At 36.8% G+C, this 27925-nt stretch overlaps 1 protein-coding gene across 12 annotated transcripts in view; it reads right to left on the minus strand.

Moving 5' to 3' along the window:
• Positions 1-27925, minus strand: part of TRIM37 (tripartite motif containing 37) — a 145842-nt gene that overhangs the window by 23600 nt on the left and 94317 nt on the right. For 6 of the 12 annotated variants that reach the window (XM_049637772.1, XM_049637778.1, XM_049637770.1 and 3 more), the window contains 4 exons: positions 22010-22318; positions 6428-6556; positions 5883-6072; positions 3719-3858 (listed from right to left, as the gene is read on the minus strand). In XM_049637772.1, the coding sequence (XP_049493729.1) occupies positions 3719-3858; positions 5883-6072; positions 6428-6556; positions 22010-22318 (768 nt within the window). The remainder of the gene's footprint in view (positions 1-3718; positions 3859-5882; positions 6073-6427; positions 6557-22009; positions 22319-27925) is intronic. The other 6 variants (XM_049637773.1, XM_049637776.1, XM_049637777.1 and 3 more) reach the window with 4 other exon arrangements.

The raw sequence follows: 27925 nt of genomic DNA on the forward strand, positions 1-27925 counted from the left end.
TCCTTATATATTACTGGGTCACATGACTACTTTACTCTAAATATCAGAATTTGAAAGACTTGAAAGTGCATGGTAGACCCTAAAGGTGGACAATTAAATGCCTTTCTGTAGTTTATGATAAGCTATCAATAATTATCTTTAAATAAGAAATGAAACTGTTGTCAAAAAGTTTCAGGGTTTTTGGTGCCAAGTAGCTATTTACATAGAAAAATTGCTAAGATAATGTTAACTTACGAGTTTAAGGCTGAAATTAAGTAAAAGTCATCTTCGCACCTACATTAATTTAACATTGCTTCTCACCAGTTTTCCTGCCCCTAATTCCACATCTATTTCCCCACCCCAAATCCATTCCCCACAATGTGCCTAGAACAGAAATTTAAAAACATAATTTTATTATCTTACTTCTTGCTTAGACCCCAAAGTGCAAATTCCGAATTGTAACTAGGACATACAATGTAATGCTTCAAGTTCTGTCATCTGTCTCCATTCTGGCCCTATCTTTCACTAGTCTTCACCTGACTAACTTGTACTCATCTCTTAGGATCATCTTTCTGAAGGTGAACTAGGTTACTAAAAAGCACTGGCTCTGGGTTCAAATTCTGGCCCTTCCATTTATTAACTCTGTGACTTTGGGTAAGGTAAGTTACATCTCTATTTCATGGATGCAAGACACACAAAAAAACTTCCATGCTGTTCTGCCATCTTGGCTCCCTTTAGTTACATCTCCAGACTAGGGCTTACTCACCTATAAAATCAAGATAATAAAGTAACTATCATGTAGGCATGTATTGAAAAAACAAGGTAAATCTGGTAGCCTTTAGCAGTCTCTAATAATAATGAGGACTTAGTAAATATTATGTTGTTTTTATTATTACACACCTGTCCTTTGAGCTCCCTATATACTTTTATCACAGCACCCATCATTCTTTCTTGGCTATTAACTGGTCCGACACCTGACCAGTTTTCAATTGCCCTCCCTGCCCTCCTCCTACCACCACTAACACATAATACCCACCAGCATACTTGAGAACTATACCTTGTACCCACAGGAAACTATGATCTACTCTGGCAAGTGATTCTTAGAAAGTGGTCGTCCCTAGTTGAATCATTCAACTCAACCAGTGGTTCTCAACTGGGGATGATTTTGCCTCCCAGGGGACATTTTTGGTTATTGTAAGTCAGAGGAGGTACTACTGGCACCTAATGGTTAAAAACCAAGGATGCTGCAATGCACAGGGCAACCCTCTACAACACAGAATCATCTGGCCCGAAATGTCGATGGTGACAAGTTAAAGAAATCCTGAACTAAACAGCAGGTTCAGGAATAACTTTTTCACCAGCATCAAATGTATGATAGGCAAACTAGAAATTTCATATGCTGAATGAATAAAAGGGGCCTATAATTCCAGTACATGCTATAAAAATTTAAGTCACTGCAATTTATAAACTATCCATCCATCCATCCATCCATCCATCCATGCACAGTAACTAGCTAATACCTACAGGTCCTTTCTATAAAGATTTTTAATCAAAATATTTATTTCTTAATGTTTTATACTTGATCCAAGCCAAAAGGTCAAGAAATGATTATTATTTCTTAACATTTTAACAATCAATACTTCACTTTAAAAATCCTTTTCAGGTCCCGGGCTGGGGCGCCTGGGTGGTTTAGTCGGCTAAGCATTCGACGTCAGCTCAGGTCATGATCTCACCATTTGTGGGTTCAAGCCCCGCGTCAGGCTCTGTGCTGATAGCTCAGAGCCTGGAGCCTGCTTCAGATTCTGTGTCTCCCTCTCTCTCTGCCCCTCTCATGCTCATGCTCTGTCTCTCAAGAATAAATAAACATTAAAAAAAAATTCTTTTTGGCTGCCTGGGTGTTTCAGTCGGTTAAGTGTCCGACTCGGCTTCAACTCAAGTCATGATCTCGCAGTTTCATGAGTTTGAACCCCACATTGGGCTCTGCGCAGGCAATGCAAAGCTTGCTTGGGATCTGCTCTCTTGCCCTCTCTCTCTGTCCCTCTCCTACTCATGCTGCCTTTGTATCTCTCAAAAAAAAAAAACTTAATATAAAAAGAAAAAAATAATAAAAATCCTTTTCATTTAGTCTCTTCTATTGAAATAATGCTGCGGCCAAAACGCATATAATGCTGTGCTCCACTAACTAAAAGGGAAAAACCTGAAAATGCCACCACTCCTACACCCTCTCACAGGGCAGCCAGAGGTATATGGTGGCACCTGCATGCTACAGCAATTCATCAATCATTGAAATTCAAATAAGTGCAGAGGTGGAAGGCAGCAGAGTTTCAGTAAGAAATGGGGGAAAAAAAAATCAATGTCAAAGTTGACATCCTTTTCTGCTGACATATAAAGGACACAGCAATGGTAAAAACACACAGAACACCTTCTGTTACTCAAAATTACAAAATGTCTTCTATGCTTTTAAATAAAGAATAATGAACCTGGAAGAACATGTAGAAGAATACTAGTAATGTAACTGAGAATGAATTGGCAGAGTTGAAATCAGTTACCATAATGGATTTTTTTTTAAGATTTTTAATTTTTATTTACTTATTTTGAGAGAGGAGGGAGGGAGAGGGAGTGAGTGAGAGAGAGAGAGAGAGAGAGAGATTGATTTGATTGATTGAGGCCAATGTGGGGCTCAATCCCACAACCCTGGGATCATGACCTAAGCCAAAACCAAGAGTCAGAGGCTCAATCAACTGAGCTACTCAAAAGCCCCAAAGGAGTTTTTAAATGGTTAAAGTTTGGAATACAAACATTAATCAAAACTGCCTTTTATTATTTTTTAAGTTTATTTTATTTTACTTTTTATGAGAGAGTGAGCAAGTGGGGGAGAGGGAGAAAGGATCTCAAGCAGGCTCCACACTCAGCACAGAACCCAACACAGGGCTTGATCCAATGAACTGTGAAGGTCATGACTTGAGCCGAGATCAAGAGTCGTGCACTTAACCAACTGAGCCACCCAGGTACCCCTTCTTTTTTTAAGACTGTCCTTAAAAGACAAAGTACTGGGGCGCCTGGGTGGCTCAGTCAGTTGAGTATCCAACTCTTGATTTCAGCTCTAGTCATGATCCCAGGGTCATGGGATTGAGTGTCACACCAGGCTCTGTGCTAAGCGTGGAGCCTGCCTGAGATTCTCTCTTCCTCTACCTTTGCCCCCCTCTCTCGCTTAGATGCTTTCTCTCTCTCTCAAAAAACAAAAGAAAGGAAGGAAGGAAGGAAGGGAGGAAGGAAGGAAGGAAGGAAGGAAGGACCCAACAAAGTACTTAACAATTAACATTATAATTATATTATATATAATAATCTATAATTTTGTGCATGCCTTCCCCTAAGCCTGTGAACATATCTAATCTCTTCTTTGCATATCTAGAAAACTCAATTCCTATCATATAGATGGCTTAACACATTAATTGAATGAGATGTGAATGAGTAGATGAACTGTCTATAGATTCCCCTCACCCTCCTGCAAATGTCCCATCTAAGTAAGATGTGTCCTTTTATGTACCCAATTATCCATTTTGCCTTCCTGTGTGCTCGATGTCCTAGTAAATTAAATTCAGTGGCACAATAAATGCTGTATTCAGATCAACCATGTTGGATAGCAATGTCTCAATAACTTAACTACCCCCCAACACCAACACCAAAAAAAGATCATTATTCTCACCTTCCACCTAATTATGACTTTATCATTCCATACCTTCCTCAGGTGCAGCTGAAGCTCCTTCAGGTAGGACAGGCTGTAATTCCCCAGTTTCAGAATTATTTTCCAAATCAGTCATCTGCATTCCTTCCAGACGACCACCTTTAGCAGTAGCCCTCAAAGAGGGAGAAAACAACCTGATATTTTTGTGTAACTAGTCAGCGATACAATAATCTACATTTTCTTCTTGTCCTGAAACTGAGCATGAAACTAAGTAGGGTATATGGCACTAGTGCTTTATTTTTTAAAAAATCCAATAGAAGATTCACAATAAAAGATTAGAAAATGATGGACTGTATCAATGTCATATCCTGGTTGTGATATTGTATCAGTTTTGCAAAATGTTATCATTAGAGGGAAGTACGTAAGGTGTATATAGGATCTGTTTTATTTCTTAGAACTGCATGTGAACATATAATTATCTCAATAATAATTCTGATTAAAAGATAAAAACAGAAGTCCTAAATAATAAGTTCTTACTAATATAGAAAGACTTTTGAGATATATTACTGAGAAAATAAGGTGTGCTTTATGTACTAAAAAAGCTATATAGTCACAGTTGCTTAAATATGCATAAGAACTGAAAAAACACAGCATATATAAAAAATTAAAAACAGCAGGGAAGTGTGTGGGCAGGGGGTTGGAAAACTAACCAGATGGGAGACAAAGATGGGGAAATTTTCACTTAATACTCTTTTCTTACTTCCATTTTTAACCACTTATTATTAGTATTTAAAGTTTTTGCTTACAAACTACTATAAATTAGGGAAGGGGAAAAAAGACACAAACTAGAAAACATCACATAAGCCAGGCTAGTGATACAATTAACTGTAAAGTGAGGGTCAAAGCTAAGGGCTGCAGATATTTATAAAGGATTTTACAGTCTAGAAAAAAGTCTACGTTCATAAATATTTAATTGTTATGACTAAAGGCAGATATAAATATCTCCATAACAAACAAAATATAAAAGCTGGTTGTAGCTGCAACGTGAATATGGAATACGTATAAAATCAGGCTAGGTAATGGGGAGGACAAGATAACATCTAATAATTGTAACACCTTTCCACTGCTTAAACTGGAGCTAAATCAGAAAACTAAATCACACCAACTGTTCTTTACATTTGGTAATTATCCAGACCTTAAAACTATATAAAATTAAGTAAATTTAAGGGATGTTATTCTCTCTCTAATTCAAAATCATTTTCAAAGTCTCCAAGGTAGAACTATTCCATTGTTTAAATTTAGAAATATATTTAATATCCATAAAATAGATCAGCAGATGGGTATTAAGGGCTCATCGAGCACGTTCACAGACAATATATCCTATAATCACTTAATCTTTTTAATTGGTAAAAGTTTAATTGACATGGCTGGGATGTGACTTTTTGTTTCCCGGGTGAGAGATAAAGGTGATGACTACCAAATAGTATATCCTTTTGAGAAATTCCAACTATGAGTTTTGCAGACATTTTCATAAGAGAAGAGAAAAAAAGTGAAAGTACAAAAGCAGTGTTAAAAATAAAAACGCTAGAATTGCTTTGTTCTGTACAAAACATGCATAGAAGATCTATGACATAATGTAGCCTAGCACAAGTGTCTTAAAAAATGTGGAGCAGGGGCGCCTGGGTGGCTCAGTCGGTTAAGCGACCGACTTTGGCCCAGGTTATGATCTCACAGTTTGTGAGTTCAAGCCCCGCTTCGGATTCTGTGTCTCCCCCTCTCTCTGCCCCTCCCCTGCTCATGCTCTGTGTCTGTCTGTCAATAATAAATAAAGGTTAAAAAAAAATTTTTTTTTAATTAAAAAAAATGTGGAGCAGATAGAAAAAAATAAAAAAATAAAGTAAAATAAATTTTTAAAAAGCTGACACACACAACAAAAACTCACAAGGCAGAATTCACACAAGGTTACACAATATTATTCTCTTAACTTCAATGATTTCTAACATAACAGAACCTCTAATAATATCTCATTTCATTCCACTAAGAAAAGACAGTAGGGTCTCTGGTACTTTAGTTAGATTTTAATACAACAAATAAACTTTATATCTGCTAAAAAATTAACGAAGTAGAAATTTATTTTACTCATTATGATATAGACTTAAGAAGTGCTATTGAATAAAGCTATTGGCAATTATTCCACTACATAAACAAAAGAACTTACCCCAAGGCGACCATTTTCCTCCTTTTCTCAACAGCAGGTAAACCATTGAAAACTGCAACCACAACAGCATCTGAATCCAAAGCTTGACACTGCCGGTCTTCGGATTTGGGCAGAATATCACCGATACTGCCATGTGTTAAGGCTCGGGGAGAACTATGCCTGCTCCCAGACTGAGAGCTTCCTGGGGAACCTACAGAAAAGAAATGGGATACTCTGAAAGAAGGCAAACAAAAGTTCTCTAGTTTCCACTTTAGAATGTCTCACTACATACACATTTTTAAACTGCCGGAAGACTCAAAGCCAATTTAGAGACATATCTCAGGTTTTTTTTGATGCCAGGTATTTAAAATTAAGGAGTCCAGAATATGAGTCTAATGATTGCATTTTATTACTGATGGGTCTGTTTTTGGGAGATCAAGAACTTTCAAATCAAGTTTCAGCACTACTGGTGCCTTTAAACATCTAAACCTACCTATACCATAACATCAATTTCAAATAACAAACATCTACACACTGAAATTACATTCTGAACTCTCCAAATTTACCTTCAGACAGAGTTTGACAGTCTCCCTTTGAACGGCTATTTTCCCCAGAGTCTATTGCTCTTCGAAGTGACAGACTACCTGCTATACTGGACCGAGCTGGCTTGGGTGAATTACTCTTCTTATTTGTGGCTGCAAAGACATTTAAAAATATCTTTGAATAAGGTAAAATAGCATAAGACTCACTATGCAGGCACTTAGGGGAAGACTAATCTTATGGAAGGTATTCTATCTACTGTGTCCAAAAAACCTAGGATACTCTGGTCCCAAATGGTTTATTTAGGGTTATACGCAAAAAGCATTCCTATTTTGCTACTCATGAAGCCAGACCAGAAAAATATCAGTAAACTCCAAAAGAAAAATCCTACCAGATATGAACTCCAATCTCAATGCCAAAGTATTAACAACAAAAAGATAACCCTCCAAACACTTGAAAATTGTAAATTATTGGATTAAAAAGAAAATCAATGAATTAAAAACGAACCACAAATATTTCAAGATGTTTGTGGCTAAGACAATAATTGGGGAAAATGTATATAGCCTTATAATGAATTAGGAAAAAATGAAACTAAGTGACCTAATATGCACTGAAAAAACTAGAAAAAGAATAAAAATAAAGAGTAAGCAGAAGACATGCACTTAAAGGTAATAAACAGGATCAGCAAGGTAGCAGAATGTAAGACCAAAAACTGATTGTCTTTTTATAGATCAGCAAAGAACAACCTAAGAATGAAATTAAGTAAACAATTTTATTTACAATAGCATCAAACAGAATAAAATACTTAGGAAAAAAATTTAATAAACATTAAGACTCGTACACTGGAAACTATCAAACACTGTTAAGAGACAAAAAAGATGGAAAAATTTGCATCTTACTTAATCAGGGGCACCTGGGTGGTTCAGTTGGTTAAGCATTGACTCTTGATTTGGGTTCAGGTCATGATCTCGCGGTTTGTGGGACTGAGCCCTATGTCAGGCTCTGTGCTGATGGTGCAGAGCCTGCTTCAGATTCTCTCTCTCCCTCTCTCTTTGCCCCTGCCCTGCTTGCACTCTCTCTCTCTCTCAAAATAAATAAAGGAAGAAAATTAAAAAAAAAAAAAAAAGATGGTGGGAATGCAAGCTGGTGCAGCCACTCTGGAAAACAGTATGAAGGTTCCTCAAAAAACTAAAAATAGAACTACCCTACGACCCAGCAATTGCACTACTAGGCATTTATCCAAGGGATACAGGTGTGCTGTTTCGAAGGGACACATGCACCCCCATGTTTATAGCAGCACTATCAACAATAGCCAAAGTATGGTAAGAGCCCAAATGTCCATCGATGGATGAATAAAGAAAATGTGGTATATTTTCTTTATTCATCCATCTTTATATATATATATATATATATATATATATATATATATATACATACACACACCATGGAGTATTATTCAGCAATCAAAAGGAATGAAACCTTGCCATTTGCAACTATGTGGATGGAACTGGAGGGTATTATGCTAAGTGAAATTAGTCAGAGAAAGACAAAAATCATATGACGTCATTCATATGAGGACTTTAAGAGACAAAACAGATGAACATAAGGGAAGGGAAACAAAACTAATATAAAAGCAGGGAGGGGGACAAAACAGAAGAGACTCATAAATATGGAGAACAAACTGAGGGTTACTGGAGGGTTTGTGGGAGGGGGATGGGCTAAATGGATAAGGGGCACTAAGGAATCTACTCCTGAAATCATTGTTGCACTATATGCTAACTAATTTGGAGGTAAAATTTAAAAAAGAAAAAAAAATTTTTTGAAAAAAAGGAAGATGGGAAAAATATTGTGTTCATTGATGGGAAGACTTAATATTGTTAACACAGCAACACTTCCAAAATTGATCTACAAATTTAACACAATCCCTATAAAAATTCCAATGGTCTTTTTTCTTCTCCTTCTCCTTCTTGTTTTTTCAATTTAAATTCAAGTTAGTTAACACAGAGTGCAGTTTTGGCTTCAGAAGTAGAACCCAGTGATTCATCTCTTACATATAACATCCAGTGCTCATCCCAAAAAGCACCCTCTTTAATACCTATCACCAGTCTTTCTTTCTCATTGCACAAATTGGTGTGCTGATTCTCGGGGCGCCTGGGTGGTTCAGTCGGTTAAGTGTCCGACTTCAGCTCAGGTCACGATCTCGCAGTCCGCGAGTTCGAGCCCTGCGTCGGGCTCTGGGCTGATGGCTCAGAGCCCGGACCCTGCTTCCGATTCTGTGTCTCCCTCTCTCTCTGCCCCTCCCCCGTTCATGCTCTGTCTCCCTCTGTCTCAAAAATAAATAAACGTTAAAAAAAATAATAAAAAAATAAAAAAAAAAACAAATTGGTGTGCTGATTCTAAATTCATATGAAAAAATCCAGAATACCCAAAAACATCTTGAATGGAGTATTCACACTTCTGATTTCAAAACTTGCTGTAAAATTACATTAACCCAAACTGTATGGTATACTGGTGTAAAGACAGAAATATAGATCAATGGAACAGAATTGAGAGTCCAGAAATACACCCTTATATTTACAGTCAATTAATTTTTGACAATACACTGGACAAAGGCAAAGAAAGAAAGAAAGAAAGAAAGAAAGAAAGAAAGAAAGGAAGGAAGAAAGAAAGAAAAGAAAGAAAGAAAGAAAGAAAAACATGGACAATAACAACAGTTGGCAAGGATGGAGAAATTGGAACCTTCAATTGGGTTCCAATTAGAAACTGAATGGGAATTTAAAATGGTGCAGCTGCTTTGGAAACAGTTATGGTAATGCCTCAAAAAGTTCCCGTATAACCCAATTCTACTCCTAAGCATATATGCAAGATAAATAAAAACACATATGCCCACACAAAAACATGTTCATGAAGGTTCATAGGACTATTATTCATAAGAGCCAAAAAGTGGAAAAACATTACACGATGCCTATCAACTGATAAGTAGGTAAACAAAACAGTACACATACAATGAAGTTGTGATTCAGCAATAAAAAGGAATGAAATAATACATGCTACAACACTGATGACCCTTGAAAATGTTATGCTAAGTGAAAGAAGCCAGACACAAAAGGCCTCATATATGATTCTACTTACGTGAAACTCCAGAAGAAGTAAAACCATGCAGAGAAAATATACTAGAGGCTACCAGGGTTCAGTGAGAGGGAAAAATAGAGTGACTGTTTACAGGAATGGAGTTTTTGGGGAGAAAGGTGATGAAATGTTCTAGACAGTGTTCTAGATAATGGTGATCATCACACAACCTTGTGTCTATATTAAAAAATGTTGAATTGCACACTTGAAGAAGATGATGTGAGAAAATATTAAGACAAAATTTTCCTCTACAATGTATATATAAATTATAATATGGTCCTTAACCAATAATGCATTATATTAATGCATTAATAGAAACAAAGGTAGAATTTAATGTAATAAAAAGGCAGAAGATAACAGATGAAATCAATCTAAGAATTAGGCCTTTTTTTTTTTTTTTAATAAGAGACTGTGCCAGTGTGGGAGGGGCAGAGAGAGGAAATTTTTTTTTTAATTTACATCCAAGTTAGTCAGCATATAATGCAATAATGATTTCAAGAGTAGGACCCAGTGATTCATCCTCTACATAAAACACCCAGTGCTCATCCCAGCAGGTGTCCTCCTTAATGTCCCTTGCCCATTTAGCCCATCCCTCCCCACCCAAAACCCCTCCAGCAACCCTGTTTGTTCTCTGTATTTAAGAGTCTCTTGTGTTTTGTCCCCCTCCCTGTTTTTATATTATTTTTGCTTCCCTTCCCTTATGTTCATCTGTTTTGTATCTTAAAATCCACACATTAGAGAAGTCATATATTTGTCTTTCTTTAATTTTGCTTAACATAATACACTCTATTTCCAGCCACGTTGTTGCAAATGGCAGGATTTCATTCTTCTTGATTGCCAAATAATACTCATAATACTCCATCGTGTGTGTATGTATATATATGTATATGTGTGTGTGTGTATACACACCATATCTTCTTTATCCATTCATCCATTGGTGGACATTTGGGCTCTTTCTATACTTTGGCCATTGTCGCTAGTGCTGCTATAAACATTGGGGTGCATGTGCCCCTTCAAAACAGCACACCTGTATCCCTTGGATAAATACCTAGTAGTGCAATTGCTGGGTTGTAGGGCAGTTCTAGTTTTAATTTTTTTGAGGAACCTCCATACTGTTTTCCATAGTGGCTGCACCAGTTTGCATTCCCACCAGCAGTTCAAAAGGGTGCCTCTTTCTCCACATCCTCACCAACATCTGTTATTGCCCAAGTTGTTAATTTTGGCCATTCTGACAGGTGTGAAGTGGTATCTAATTGTGGTTTTGATTTGTATTTCCCTGATGGTGAGTGGTGCTGTGAGCATCTTTTCATGTGTCTGTTAGCCATCTTGGTGTTTTCTTTGGAAAAGTTTCTATTCATGTCTTTTGCCCATTTATTCATTGGATTTTTTTTTTTGGGTGTTGAGTTTGGTAAGTTCTTTATAGATTTTTGGATACTAATCCTTTATCTGATATGCCATATGCAAATATCTTCTCCTATTCTGTCAGTTGCCTTTTAGTTTTGCTGTTTCCTTTGCTGTGCAGAAGCTTTTTATCTTGATGAGGTGGTCCCAGTAGTTCATTTTTGTATTTGTTTCCCTTGCCTCCAGAGACATGTTGAGTAAGAAGTTGCTCTGGCTGAGGTCAGAGAGGTTATTGCCTGTCTTCTCCTCCAGGATTTTGATGGCTTTCTGTCTAGCATTTAAGTCTTTCATCCATTTTGAGTTTATTTTTGTGTGTGGTGTAAGAAAGTGGTCCAGGTTCATTTTTCTGCATGTCGTTGCCCAGTTTTCCCAACACCATTTGCTGAAGAGATTGTCTTTATTCTATTGGATATTCTTTCCTGCTTTGTCAAAGATTAGCTGGCCATACATTTGGGAGTCCATTTCTGGATTCTCTAGTCTGTTCCACTGATCTATGTGTCTGTTTTTGCGCCAGTACCGTACGGTCTTGATGATTACAGCTTTTTAATACATCTTGAAGTCTGGAATTATGATGCCTCCAGCTTTGGTTTTCTTTTTCAGGATTGCTTTGGCTATTTGGAGCCTTTTCTGGTTCCATACAAATTTTAGGATTGTTTGTTCTAGCTGTGAAGCATGTTGTGTTATTTTGATAAGGATTGCATTAAACATGTAGATTGCTTTGTGTAGTATTGACATTTTAACAATATTTATATTCCAATCCATGAGCAGGGAATATTTTTCAATTTTTTGTGTGTCATCTTCAATTTCTTTCTTAGGTTTTTATGTTTTTTTAGTGTATAGATTTTTCACCTCTTTGGTTAGGTTTATTCCTAGGTATTTTATGGGTTTTGGTGCAATTGTAAATGGGATTAATTCTTTGATTTCTCTTTCTGCTGCTTCTTCATATTGGTGATTATAAATTCAACTGATTTCTGTGCGCTGATTTTATATCCTGAGACTTTGCTAAATTCATGGATCAGTTCTAGCAGTTTTTTGGTGGAATTTTTTGAATTTTCCATGATGTCTGTGAAGAGTGAAAGTTTGACTTCCTCCTTGCTGATTTATATGCCTTTTATTTCTTTGTGTGGTCAGACTGCTGGAGCTAGGACTTCCAATACTGTGCTGAATAGCAGTGGTGAGAGTGGATATCCTTGTCGTGTTCCTGGCCATAGGGGGAAAGTCTCAGTTTTTCCCCATTGAGGATGATATTAGCAGTGGGTGTTTCATATATGGCTTTTATGATCTTGAAGTATGACCCTTTTATCTGTACTTTCTTGGAGGTTTTTATCAAGATACTGTATTTTGTCAAATACCTTCTCTACATCTATTGAGAGGATCATGTGGTTCTTACTCTTTCTTTTATTTATGTAATGTATCACATTGATTGTTTTGCGGATACTGAACCAGCCCTACACCCCAGCTATAAATCCCACTTGATTGTGGGGAGTAATTCTTCTAATGTACAGTTGGATCCGGTTGGCTAGTATCTTGTTGAGGATTTTGCATCCATGTTCATCAGAGAAATTGGGTCTGTAGTTCTTCTGTAGTTCTTTTTAGTGGGGTCTGGTTTTGGAATCAACATAATGTTGGCCTTATAGAATGAGTTTGCAAATTTTCCTCCCATTTCTATTTTTTGGAACAGCTTCAAAACGATAGGTATAACTCTTCTTTAAATATTTGGTAGAATTCCCCTGGAAAGCCATCCGGCCCTGGACTCTTATTTTCTGGAAGAGTTTTGATTACTAATTCAATTTCTTTACTGGTTATGGGTCTGTTCAAATTTTCTATTTCTTCCTGTTTCAGTTTTGGTAGTTCATATGTTTCTAGGAATTTGTCCATTTCATCCAGACTGCTTAATTTATTGGCACATAATTGTTCATTATATTCTTATTGTTTGTATTTCTGCAGTGCTGGCTGTGATCTCTCCTCTTTCATTCTTGATTTTATTTATTTGGGTCCTTTCCCTTTTCTTTCTGATCAAACTGGCTAAGGGTTTATCAATTTTGTTAATTCTTTCAAAGAATCAGCTCCTGGTTTCATTGATCTGGTTTTTTGTTTGTTTTTAATTTCAAAAGCATTGATTTCTGCTGTAATCTGTATTATTTCCTGTCTTCTGCTGTTTTAGGGTTTTACTCGCTATTCTTTTTGCAGCTCTTTAAGGTGTTAGGTTAGGTTATATATCTGAGACCTTTCTCCCTTCTTTAGGAAGGCCTGGATTGCTATATACTTCCGTCTTATGACTACCTTTGCTGTATCCCAGAGGTTTTGGGCTATGGTGTTATCATTTTCATTGGCTTCCATGCACTTTTTAATCTCCTCTTTAACTTCTTGGTTAACCCATTCATTCTTTAGTAGGAGGTTCGTTAATCTCCAAGTATTGTCTTTCCAATTTTTTTCTTATAGCTGATTTTGAGTTTCACAGTGTTGTGATCTGAACAGTATGATCTTGATTTTTTTGTACTTACTGAGGGCTGATTTGTGTCCCAATATGTGATCTATTCTGGAGAATGTTCCATGTGCACTAGAGAAGAATGTGTATTCTGCTGCTTTAGAATGAAATATTCCGAATATATCTGTTAAGTCCATCCAGTCCAGTGTGTCACTCAAAACCATTGTTTCCTTGTTGATTTTCTGCTTAGATGATCTGTCCGTTGCTGTAAGTGGGGTGTTGAAGTCCCCTACTATTATGGTATTATTATCAATGAGTTTCTTTATGTTTGTGATTAATTGATTTATATATTTGGGTGCTCCCACCTTGGAGGCATAAATGTTTAAAACTGTTAGATCTTCTTAGTGGATAGACCCCTTAATTATGATATAATGCCCTTCTTTATCTCTTGTCACAGTCTTAATTTTAAAATCTAGATCATCTGATAAAAGTATGGCTACTCCAGCTTTCTTTTGACGACCATTAGCATGATAGATGGTTCTCTGTCCCCTTACTTTCAACCTGAAGATGTCTTTAGGTCTAAAATGGGTCTCTTGTAAACAGCATACAGGTGGATCTTGTCTTCTTATCCATTCTGACACCCTATGTCTTTTGATTGGAACGTTTAGTCCATTGACATATAGAGTGAGTACTGAAAGATACAAATTTATTGCCATTGTGTTGCCTGTAGAGTTGGAAGTTTTTGGTGTGTTCTCTGGTCCTTTCTAGTCTTTGTTGCTTTTGGTCTTTTTTGTTTTGTTTTGTCTTTTCTGAGAGGGAGAGAGAATCTTAAGCAGGCTCCACTCCCAGTGTGGAGCCCAAAGCAGGGCTCAGGGCTCAATCTCACAACCGTGAGATCATGTCCTGAGCCAAGATCAAGAGTCAGATGCTTAACTGACTAAGCCACACAGGAACCCCAGAACTAGGGCTTTGAAGAGAGAAATAAAATGGACAAATCTCTAGCAAGTCAAATCAAAGGACAAAATAAGGAAACACATATAAGTGAAAAAGTTAACACCCTGTATTCAGAGGACTCTTTAAAATTTAAGAGATCAGAATAAGTGAAATATACCAACAAATTTAAGTATCTAATAAAATGAGTAATTTTCTAGGAAAATTAATTATGGAAACTGGTTTAAGGAGGAGAAATATGAGACCAATAAATACAGAGAAATTAAAAAGGCTCTTAAAGTTGTTTCCCTGAAAGAACTACTAAATGGTTTTATGAATGAGTTTCATTAAACTTTTAAGGAGCAGATAAGATGTTATTTTAACAATTTCACAGAATAGAAAAGGACAAAACTTCTGAATTTCTTCAGTGGCATAAAACTGGAATTCAAATTGGTTAAGGATAATGTAACAAAAATACAACTCGATTTTACTTATGGCTACCATAGTCAAGAATCCTAAGTAAAATATTAGTGAACTGAATACTGATATTCAGTGTATTAAGAACAATTACAAATAACCAAAACCTAGTAGGATTCATCTACTATTTCGAGAATGGTCAACATTAGATACAGAATGTAATTCTCTAAGTTAACAAAGTAATGGGAAAAACAGTATGATCATTTTGCCAGATGCCCAAAAGCGTAATTCTATACAACTTCTTCATAAACAAAAAACAACCTCTTAGTAAGGAGAAAAAGAGGTAGTTTGGTATAATGGTCAAAGGCATAGTCTCTGAGGTTTAAGCTCTTTGCTCTGCCAATTACCACTGAAATTCTGACAATACTGTTTAATGCCCTGTGCCTCTGTTTATCTATCTGTAAATTGAGGATAAAAACAACTTGCCTCAGAGTTGCTGTTGGGATGTGACTTATGAATGATATCCGGCACATAGTAAACAGTGGTACTTACTGTACATAGTAATTATTAACAATAGAAGGATGTATCATTCACAAAAAATTTTTTAATGCTTATTTATTTTTGAGAGAGAGAGAGACAGAATGTGAGCAGGGGAGGGGCAGAGAAAGGGAGACACAGAATCTGAAGCAGGCTCCAGGCTCTGAGTTGTCAACACAAAGCCCAACACAGGGCTCAAACTCATGCACCATGAGATCATGACCTGAGCCAAAGTCAGAAGCTAAAGTGACTGACCCATCTAGGTGCCCCAGATGTATCTTTAAAAAAAAAAAAAGGGGGCGCCTGGGTGGCTCAGTCGGTTAGGCATCCGACTTCGGCTCAGGTCATGATCTCACGGTCTGTGGGTTCGAGCCCCGCGTCGGGCTCTGTGCTGACAGCTAGGAGCCTGGAGCCTGCTTCAGATTCTGTGTCTCCCTCTCTCTCTGACCCTACCCCATTCATGCTCTGTCTCTCTCTGTCTCAAAAATAAATAAACATTAAAAAAAAAAAAAAGTTTATTTATTTTGAGAGAGAGTGAGTGAGGAGAGAGTGAGTGAGCACAAGCAAGGGAGGAGCAGAGAGAAGTGGGGAGACAGAATCCCAAGCAAGTCAGTGCAGAGCCTGATGCAGCCCTGATCCCATGAACCTGTGAGCTTATGACCTGAGCCGCAGTCAAGAGCTGGGTGTTCAACCAACTGAGCCATCCAGGCAACCCTGAAGGATGTCTTTTAATTTAGTAAAAACTACTTATTAAAACAAATAGCAAAGTTTGTACTTGAGTAAAAAATGAAAGGAATTTCTAAACAGAATTCAAAACATAATAAAAATTCTACTACTGCTATTAGTTAATATAGTTTTGAGGTCCTAGCCTACCTAGATGGTGCAAAATGAAAAGTAAATAAGCAATAAAGGAATAAACTGATTATTTGCTGATAATACAATCTACTTAAAAATTCTAGATAATTGACTGAAAACCTTACGGCTTTAAAATTTTCACTAAGTGGGCTAAATACAAGACAAACATGTAAAAACAATAGTCCTCCTACTATGACAAATAATTAGAAAATATTATGGAGGGGAAAGAGATCCCATTCCCAATAGCAACCTAAGTTATAATCTATCTGGAAATAAATATAACAAGACAGATACAGAACTTACACGAAGAAAACTAAAACTATGAAATGACCAAAATAAATAGGAGAAATACCACATTCCCAGATGTTAATGTTTTAAAACTGAAAATATGTCAATTTTCCAAATTAAGTGTTATTAAACGCACGAAATAATGCAATTTCAGTCAAAATCTTTTTCTGGAAGAGTAAATGTGCAAGAACCATCAAGAATATTTTGAAAACAAAACCAAAATGAAGGCAAATAATTACTGTACTACAAACTGTGAAACTACAGTAGTTAATAACACAACAAATATTCAGTTGAACAATATCAAACTGCTGTTCTTGCAGGTCAAAACAGTTGCATGTTGGCAATTTCATATGACTCAACCCCTATGAATGAATTTAAAAACAGAATCACGCAAATATGGGAATTTGGGTCTGTTAATAAAGGATGCACTAAATATTATTGAATGAACTAGATTCTTCAAAAAACATGTTTTTTTGGGGGGCGGGGGAATCAATGAACTTACCTCACACATCATCATGAAAAACAAATTATATTTGTTATAATGATACAAACATTGAAAAGTTAAAAAAAAAAATACCATAAGAAAACAAGGGTCATTTTTATAAACCTGGAGTTGAAAAGGCCTTCCAAATAAAAACATTAAGCCCCAAACCCATGAATACTATTAATAGACCTAAAATTAAAAATGTAAAACTTTTGTTTAGCAGAAAAAGACAAAATAGTGACAACAGGAGGGAAGTATTTGCAAAAATATAACAAAAACTTTTTGCAAAACTCCATCCAAAAAGCATTATTTCTTCTGTTGGTTTTAGATTGTCATTTCCTCGACAACTAGATGAGACTGAGTATCCGTTGAGATGTATAGTGTCCATTTGTATTTTTTCTTATGTTAACAGCCTAATCATAACTTTTACTCATTTTTCAAGATAATTTTTTTTTAGTTTTTTAATGTTTTATTTATTTTTGAGAGAGACTGAGACAGTGAAAGCAGGGGAGGGGCAGAGAGAGAGGGAGACACAGCCTCTAGGCTCCAAGCTGTCAGCACAGAGCCCAATGTGGGGCTCAAACCCACAAACTGTGAGATCATGACCTGAACTGAAGCCAGATGCTTAACCAACTGAGCCACCCAGATGCCCCCTTTTACAATCCTTTTTCTATTGAACTGTCATGATTATTTTAGGAGAATTCTATGCATTTGGCAATCATCCTCTCTCCTACTCATCTCTACCGGATTACTGCCATCAGTATCTAGCATTAATATACCCCATTTTAATAAACACACACATAGCCCAGAAATAAATGCTCACATATATGGTCAAATGATTTTGTCTTTCTTTTTTTTTAATGTAATCTCTACACCCAATGTGGGGCTCAAACTTAAAACCTGAGATCAAGAATCACATGCTCTACTGGGGCACCTGGGTGGCTCAGTTGGCTAAGCATCCAACTTTGGCTCATGTCATAATCTCCCAGTTTGTGAGTTTGAGCCCTTTGTCGGGCTCTGTGCTGACCGCTCAGAGCCTGGAGCCTGCTTTGGATTCTATGTCTCCCTCTCTCTCTGCTCCTCCCCACTCATGCTCTCTCTCTCTTAAAAATAAATAAACATAAAAAAATTTTTTTTAAATAAAAAAACAGAAAGGGGGGGGACTAGGTGGCTCAGCCGGTTGAGCATCCAACTTCGGCTTAGGTCATGATCTCATGGTTCATGGGTTCGAGCCCCGCCTCAGGCTCTGTGTTGACAGCTCGGAGTCTGGAGCCTGCTTCAGATTCTGTGTCTCTATCTCTCTCTCTTTGCCCTTCTCCCGCTCACACTGTCTCTCTCTCAAAAACAAATAAACATTAAAAAAAAAAAAAAAAAAAAAAGAATCACATGCTTTATTGACTGAGCCAGCCAGGGCCCCTCTAATCATTTTCAACAAGGGTATCAACATCATTCAGTGATGAGATGAAAATCTTTTCAGCAAATGGTGCTAGGAAAGCTGATACATTTGGACCCTTACCTATACCATATACAAAATTAATTAACAATAGATCAAAGACATTTATAAATGTAAGATCTAAAACTACAAAACTCTTACAAGAAAACATAGGGGAAAGCTTAACATCAGGTTCAGCAATGCTTTTTTCTTTTCTGCAATGCTTTTTTGAAATAGGACACCAAAAGCACAGGCAACAAAAGAGAAAGAAAAAGATAAATTGGACTTGAGCAAAATTAAAAACTTTTACTGTCAAAGGATACCATCAACAAAGTGAAAAGGGAACCCACAGTTTAGGAAAAAATATTTGCAAATTATATTATGGGATCAGAGATTAATATCCAGAATACAGAGAACTCTTGAAACTCAAAACTAAAAAGCCAACCCAGGGTGCCTGGCTGGCTCAGCTGGTAAAGCATGCAACTCTTGATCTCAGGTTTTAAGTTTGAACCCCACATTAGGTATAGAGATTACTTAAAAATAAAATCTTTAAAAAAACAACACCCCCCCCAAACAAAAACTCATTTCAAAAATGGGCAAAGGAACTGAACAGACATTTCTTTAATGAAATGAAAAAATATATAAATGGTTAATAAACACTTTTAAAAATGTTCAACATCACTAATAAATGTGAATCAAAAGCACAGTAAGACAACAAGATACCATTTCACACCCATTAATATGGCTATTATCAAAAACAAAACAAAAAACAGAAAAGAGTAAATGATGGGGAAGATGTGAACAAACTAGAACGCTTGTGCACTATTTATTAGGTAGTAATGTGAAATGGTGCAACCTCTATGGAAAACACTATGGCAGTTCCTCAAAAAATTAAAAAGCAAATTACCATATGATCCAGCAATTCTACTTTTGGGTATATATGTCCAGAAAAATAGAAAGCAGGGTCTTGAAGAACACCCATCCTCAGAGTTGCATTATTTGAAACAGCCAAAAAGTAGGTGTCAACCCCTGTCCATCAGAGGATGAATGGATAAATGAAATGTGGTATATATATATATATATATATATATATATATATATATACATACATACACAATCAAATATTTTTCCAGGCTTAAAAAGGAATGAACTTCTGACACATGATATAATATTGATGAACCCTGAAGACATTATGTGAAAGTGAAATAAGCCAGACACAAAAAGACAAATACTGTATGAGTTCCACTTATATGAGATATCTAAAATATCTCAAGTTCATAGAAACAGAAAGTGGAATGGTGGTTGCTAGGGGTTGGGTGGGTGATGGAAATGGGGAGTTATTATTTAATTGGTACAAAGTTTCAGTTTTACTAGATGAAAAAAGTTCTGTGAATGGACAGTGGTGACGGTTGTACAACAGTATGAAAGGACTTAATGCTACTGAACTATACACTTAAAAATAGCTAAAATGGTAAATTTTATGTTATGTACATTTTACCACAGTAAAAAAGAAACAGGTATAAAAAAAAAGCATATAGGCTTAGAAAGTGAAAACACAGACAGATAACAGAAAACTCTTTCTTGACTTCACACCCCTTCCAGATACAACCTGATTCATTATGCAACTTCTTGAAGGAGCTGTGCAATAATGCTTCAGTTTCTCACTGGATTTACCCTGCTACACTCCTCAATGGGAATGGTTCTTAAAAGGGCCACCCACACTTCAACTTGACACCTCTCAATGGTATAACCACTCCCACTTCTTTTGCTTCTCAATTTCCTTTATTGGACACCCTTCATTACCATGTCTTTAAATGTTAAAGTGCCCCAGAGCCAAAATTTCTCTTTGCCATTTAAACTCCTTCCATACTTGATCTAATTCACTCCCTGACTTTAAACAATAACTGCCACTGTTGACGCCTAACTAACTGTTTATATCCAGCTTTGACCTCATAAGCTTCATACTTATTTACCATCCATCTACCTACAAGACATTATACTAGGATAACTAATAGACATCTCAATCCTAACAAGTTTAGTTTTGTTTTTTTGGGTTTTTTTGAGAGAGAGACAGAGTACGTGTGGGAGGTGGGAGAGAGTGAGTAGGGGAGAGGTGTAGAGAGAGAGGGAGAAAGAGAGAGAGAGAAAACCCCAAGCAGACTCCATGTCCAGAGTGGAGTCCATTGTGTGGCTTGATATTATCACTATGAGATGAACACCTGAGCCAAAATCAAGAGTCAGGCACTTAACCAACTGAGCCACCCAGGTACCCCATTAAACCTAAAATGTTTAAACAAGAATTCCAAATTTCCTGCCACCACCTCCCCCAACTCCTACACCAGCTTTTTCCTTATTTCCTAAATTAATGATAGCATCAGTCACTAAGTTGCTTAGGACAAAAACTTAAATATCATTCTTAGTTTTTTTTCTTTCCCTACAAACTATCCAGCCTTTCCACACCAGGGTTGTGAGTGGAGAACGGAGTCTTCTTGGTCTAAAATATCCATTGTATGTAATGAACTAATTTCTCTCCTATGTATCTAGAATAGTAATAGTTATGTACCACCCTTCGGAGAATTAAGAAAGATAGGAACCCCAGTCAAGAAGGGCTGCTAGAAAATGAGCAAGTCCACTTCTCCACTGCAGTAACTCCAGAATAGGTCACCATATTTCATATACACTCTCAACCCCTTTTAGACCTTGCTCCATACAACAAGCAAAGTAATCTTTGTAAAAGGTAAATCAGATCATAAATGCCACTGCCATCCCCCCACCACCTCGATTTTCATTCTTTAGAGACTTGCTTCTAAAATCAGAGTAAAACTCCTATTCAGGTCTTACAAGGCCCTATCTGATCTAGATCCTGCCTACCTCTCTGACTTATCCCCTAGTATTCTCCCTTCTGCTTTGTTTATCATATTCAACCATACTGGTCTTCCTTCAAGTGTTCAAATATGCAGAGCAAATCCTCTATCAGTGAATCCGCATCTTCTGTTCTGTTTACCCTGAAAAATGCTTCCCACAGATCTTTGCATGGCTGCCACCTTCTCAACCTTTAGGTCTCAGTTCAAAAGCTGCCTCCTCAGAGACTTTCTCTTACTTCCCTAACCTAAGCAGCACACTCCTCATCTTCCTATCCCATTCCTGTTTCCTTCACAGCACTTTTTACTAACTGAAATTATCTTTACTTGTCTACACGTTTTAATGTCCAATTTCCACCACATGAATTTATGAATGTAAGATCCAAGAGGTTAAGTATTCTGTCTTGTTTACTGTCCAGCACAGAATATTCAATCAAGAAATATTAGCTCTTTGGGCACCTGGGTGGCTCAGTTGGTTGAGCGTCTGACTTCAGCTCAGATCACAATCTCACAGTCTGTGAGTTCGAGCCCCGCGTCGGGCTCTGTGCTGACAGCTCAGAGCCTGAAGCCTGCTTCTGATTCTGTGTCTCCCTCTCTCTCTGCCCCTCCCCCGCTCATGCTCTGTCTCTCTGTCAAAAATAAATGAACATTAAAAAAAAAAAGAAATATTAGCTCTATATAGAAAATCTACAGTCAGTTCTGAATGGGAAAAAAGGCTATATGTATTTGTAGTCTTAATTCATTATAAGAGAGGTGTTTAAATATTATTATTTTAAAAATAACCCATCCTCTAGCTTCCCAAATGACACACAGAGAAATGACACTAATAGGATCTTTTCCACTTACAGTTTCGTATGTAACAACCAGCAATTGATGACTTTGCCAAGAGCTCCATTCCCAAATCCTGTAATCTGCCAGAGTTTTCGGTTCCACATGCAGCCAGAGCTGCCTGGTCAGCAGAAAAAAGGCTTGCCTGCATGTCTCCGGAAGCAGCATTGCTGCCTTTGATTTCTGAAAGTGTATTCTTTACATCAGTTTTCATACATCGAACTTCAGCCATTTGAGTTTTGAGTCTTTTTAGCATCTTTAAATCAGAGGGAACTCGCCACATTGCCTGCTGCTTCCTTTGGTCTTTATCTTTTCGAGAATATGATGCTTTAGACAGAAAGTTGTAAGTCATGTTAATAGAGACTTCTATTAAATCGTTCTATCATACAGTCAATATATGCAAACTTGAGGTGTAAAAAGCTAAGGTGCTTTGGTGGAATCAACAATTAAGCATGCATTAAATTCCATTAATGAAAATAAAGATAGATCCAAGTATCCTAATTTTATCCATACCTTCAAAGTTAGAGTTTGGATCACAATATAATCACTCAAATCAGAATAGTTACCTAATTCTAAAAGTTTAAAAAAGCTGCCTTATTGCCTGCCTGTGCTTTCTTCTTTATACTTCTCCATCTTTCTCAAATTTCCTATGCTGAGCTTTTATCATCTTCATAACTGACAAAAATGAAAAAAAAAAAAGAATCCAAAAACCTAGAATCCAAATTAAGTAGTCAAATCTGCTATACATAGTATATAAAAAATATATATTCCATCTAAGTCTAAGAAGGTTTCCAGTGTAGTTACAGCTATTAAGTGCCATAGAACAACATAAAATACTTCCCCATCAGTCTTTGCAGCTTCTAAAGTAACAATGTTTTCTCTCTTCCCAGAGAAAGTAGTTGTTTTTCACCCATTCCACTCCTCAAATATTAAAATAGAGGTATAAGTAAGGAAACTACAGACTTTCTACTGCAGAAAGGAAAAAGATATCAATATTTTGAAAATCAAAGAATGTTATGACAGACTCAAAGCAAAAAGAAACCAAGCCTTACCCCCCACCTAAAAAAACAAAACTGGGGGACCAACAGCCACTAAATAGAAAAGAACAAGTCCTTTATTAGCAGGAATGACAGCTGAAACAGCCTGCCTTCTAGTATAGAAGATGAAGTGCTGTAGAAAGTAAACACTATAATGTGTTCGACAGCCAATCCCCCACTTCTACCTTGCAGAAAGGACTCAGATTGTGTTCAGGTATCAGGCAGTAGGCAGCAATGTGCTCAGGGAGGTTAGATCCCTCCTTTGGCCCCAGGACATACGAGTCTAAGACTGGTTCATTCTTCTGACAGTGTTTAGGGTGGGTACATCACTCAGCCAGCCAAAAGTCTGGGGTGGAAGTGCTTCTGAGAAAGATTTTCTATCTTGATAGGGAGATTTTACTGTCTTTGTTTATTTAAGAAACATCCATAAAGAGCTTACTGAATGTCAGATATTTTAAGGAAATTAAGTCATTTAATCCTCTCATATCAATCCTCTGAGGTAACTAAATACTATTATCTCCATTTTATAAATGAGCTAAGTAAGGACAGATTTTAGAAATCTAGGATTTAGTCTCAAATCTACCATTTAGTTGCTGTAACTTTCTCTAAGTCCACCAACTTCTGAGTCCATTATTTACTTGTAAAATGAAGACAATAATATACACATAACAGGGCTGTCATGAGGCTCAGAAGACACAATGTTTGTGAAAGCACTCTGTGGTGTAATCCTCCATCCAACCCCTTTCCACCAGGATGTCAGAAATGTTTTCTAAAACCCAAATCAGTTATTATTTTCTATTGCTTTCCTGCTGACAATCATTCACAAAAGCACCAGCGTGGAACACGAGGCCCATTATCTGATTCTACGCTACCTCTCAGTGGTTTTATCTTCTACCTCTACCCCAAACATATTCCACTGTTTTGGTATTACTGTAACTCTGTAATACATAGGCAATGCTATATCCCCTTATGCTTTTCACATGTCCTATTTCCGGTGCTCCCTCTGTTAACTCAAGCCCATCAGATGAAATCTGAAATGTCTACTTCTTTAGGCACCTAAACCACCAATTGCCTCACTTCTTCCAAATCAATTCTGACCCAATTTTGTATAATACTTAAGAGTATACTTCTACTACAGCACTTTACACATTATAGTAAGAAAGACAAACATACAGACTGAAAAACCAAAGGGTAGAGATAACATCTTAGTGATCTTTGTATTCCAGGCCGAACAGCTTATGGCACAAGATATTCACAATTTTTATTTATTTATTTTTGAGAGAGCAAGCAAAGGAGGGGCAGAGAGGGGGACAGAGGATCCTGAGAGAGAGACAGAGAGAGAGAGCGCACAGAGGAAGGGCAGAGAGAGGGAGAGAGAGAGAGAATCCCAAGAAGGCCACACTGTCAGCACAGAGCCCGTGACTTAGGGCTCGATCTCAAGAACCGTGAGATCATGACCTGAGTCAAAATCAAAAGTCAGACAATTCCCAACTGAGCCACCCAAGAGCTCCACGAGATATTTCTAAATGTTTTCCTAAACAAAATCTAGTACCCCACATCTACATGGACTTAAATATGAAAATCTGTATTAACCCACATGGCCCAGTTTATTATTACTAGAAACTGACAAGAACTTTAAAAAGTAAAAATCCCAAATGGGAAAATATAAAAAAAAAAACTAAACAAACCTCCATCAGCTGATAATCAAACAACTACCAAGATTGTTTGAAATGCTAGGCACTGTGCTGGGCAGGACATACAACAGTGAACAAGACAAACCCTCAGTCTTTGCTCTCACAAAGCTCTCAGTCCAGCTGGAAAAATGAAAAATAATCTATTTCAGTACCATGTGATAACTGCCAAGACAGGAAAACGTAATGGGATCTTATACCACAGGAACCTGACAATTTAAAGAAAGTTACTGCGCTGAAAATAAGAAGCTTTCCTGAATGTGCCAAGTTACAAGGTTAATTAGAATTGAGAATCTCATCTGTAACAATTCTTTCATATCATTCAGTTATGGCCTTCAAGATTGATAGTTCTTTAAAGCTTCTCCTCCAGATTTCAGCATCAATCAATGCTACCACCATTCTGCTCACCTAAGCTTTTTCAGAATCATTAGCACATTCCACTCAATTGCCAAGCCCTGTAATTGTAACTTCACGAGATTCCACATACTACCATTGCCATGCTACAAATAAAATCTTAATTATATAGAGAGTAGACTGATGTATTCCTTAGAAGTTAAGTAGAACTTTTATAATATCAAAAGATTCTGAAGATCTCAGATCTACGTATTTTTGAGTATACGATGACTGAGAAAATATCCAGAAATGTATGAATTTGCCCTCTCATACTAGGAACCACTGAAATAAACTTCTACAATAATACCCTCATTAAGCTTCCATTTCTGATAGTTTTCTGGGCATTGCCAGCCTTCTAAAAAGCAGCTTGAATCAAACCACTCCTAAACTGCAACTGGCTTCTCAAAGCCCACTATGCATCATTCCTCAGACTAGGCATGCAACACCTTCCATGGAATAACCCTGTCTGACTTTCTATTTCTACTCACCACTACATGTACCATAAAATCTGGTTCAAATATATTATCTGTAATTCATACCCTGATTGATACCTCTTAAAATGCTTTTACAGTACAGTATGATGCTTTTAAGAACATGAACCTGCAGTGAGTCTGATACATAATAGGTTCACTCAATATGTACTGAAAGAATGAAAGGAAAATAAAGGAATACTATGGACAACTTTATGCCAACAAATTTTTGATAACTTAGATGTAATGGACCAATACCTTGAAAGACAATCTGCCAAAAACCGAAGAAGAAATAGATAATCTGAAGAGGCCTACATCCACCTTCTATTATCTCCAAGAATATAAGTAGGGAATACTTCCAAGGAAGAGGGAATACTTCCAAACCCAATCTATGAGGCATTACTCTAATATGAAAATCAAAGACATTAAAAGAAAACTACAGACCAGTATCTTTCATGAATAGAGACAAAAAAAAAAAAAAAAAAAAACCCGTCAACAAAACATTAGCAAATTAAATCTTACAGTGTATATAAAAAGGATTATATACCACAATTAAGTGGGATTTATCCCAGATATGCTGGTTTGACATTTGAAAATCAAATAATGTAAAGCATCACATCGTATCAATAGATGCAGAAAAAGCATTTGGCAAAATCCAATACCCATTCATGAATTAAAAAAAAAAACAAAAACAAAAAACAACTCTTTGGGCACTTGGGTGGCTCAGTCAGTTAAGTAACCAACTCTTGGTTTTGGCTCAGGTCATCTCACAGTTTCAACTTCAAGCTTCACATTGGGCTCTGTGCTGACAGCACGGAGCCTGCTTGGGATTCCCCCCCTGCCCCTCCCCCACTCACGATGTCTCTCTCTCTCAAAAATAAATAAACTTTAAAAAAAACAAACAGGGGTGCCTGGGTGGCTTAGTCGGTTGAGCATCTGACTTCAGCTCAGGTCATGATCTCGCAGTTCATGAGTTCGAGCCCTGAATCGGGCTCTGTCCTGACAGCTCAGAGCCTGGAGCCTGCTTCAGATTCTATGTCTCCCCCTCTCGATGCCCCTCCCCCACTCATGCTCGCTCGCGCGCGCTCTCTCTCTCTCTCTCAAAAATAAACATTGAAAAAAATTTTTTTTAAACAAACAAAACTCCTAGTAAACCAGAATAGAGGAAAGTGTTCTCAATTTGATAAAGAATAGCTATGAAAAACCTATAGCTAACATCATACTTAATGGTGAAAACCTCAAAGCTTTCCCACCAAAATCAGGAACAAGGTAAGGATGTTCCCCTTCACCACTCCTTTTCACCACTTTACTGGAAGTCCTAGCTAATGCAGTAAGATGAAGGAAGGAAGGAAGGAAGGAAGGAAGGAAGGAAGGAAGGAAGGAGAAAGAGAGAGAAGAAAGAAAAAGAAAGAAAGAAAATGAAAGGTACACAGATTAAGAAAGAAAGAATAAATCACTGGAATCTACTCCTGAAATCCTTGCTGCATTATATGCTAACTTGGATGTAAATTAAAAAATTAATTAATTAATTTTAAAAAAAGAGAAGAAAATAAAGAAATAACTGAATAAACAAAATAAACACTGAAACCCAAACAAGCATTTTAATTAAAAAGAAGGTTGGATCTATCTGCAATGTTAGCTTTTCATATCCTCTCATATAGGTTATCTTCAGTTAGTTTCCATGACTTCTATTTTCTCGGTTTCTTTCCTTTCCAAAGGTTCTTTAATCTGGTTCATCTTCCACACACTTAGTAAAAACAGATGTTCACCATAATCATCCCAGGCCCTCTTCCTGTTAAAATTTTCTTAAAACTCCCTCTTCTACAATCTAACTCATTTAGTTTTAATTATCCAGTATCACCTCTAGGCAAATAACTGCCTATATTCCATTTCTTAATTTTTAGCTATCTAATAGGCATCTCTATTTTGATACCCACTGGCATGTAGATATTTAAAGATTTGCTCTTCCTCTCTACTGTTCCCCCTTCCTCATCATCAACATTTTGATCACCTGGATTGGAAATTCAGATCATTTCATTTATATTATTAATTTTACATAGAAAACTTATTTTTGGATAACGAAGATCTTATTCTGTTAATAGTATATATTCATTTTTCCATTGATGTTGAATGTTTTTCAAAAACATGATTTTACCTGTCTATAAAATACACACGGTTAAGCTATAATTTTTCAGACGTAACTACATTGTTGGATATTTTCAAACAACTCTGACTGTTTTCTATTTCGGATATACTCCTAGAAGTGAAAATAAGCATTGAAGGAGAGAGGTATTTTATTTATTTATGTATGTATCATTGTATGTATTTATTGGGGGGGGGGGG

The sequence above is a fragment of the Panthera uncia genome, chromosome E1, assembly GCF_023721935.1.
Source record: "Panthera uncia isolate 11264 chromosome E1, Puncia_PCG_1.0, whole genome shotgun sequence".
Taxonomy (NCBI): Eukaryota; Metazoa; Chordata; class Mammalia; order Carnivora; family Felidae; genus Panthera; species Panthera uncia.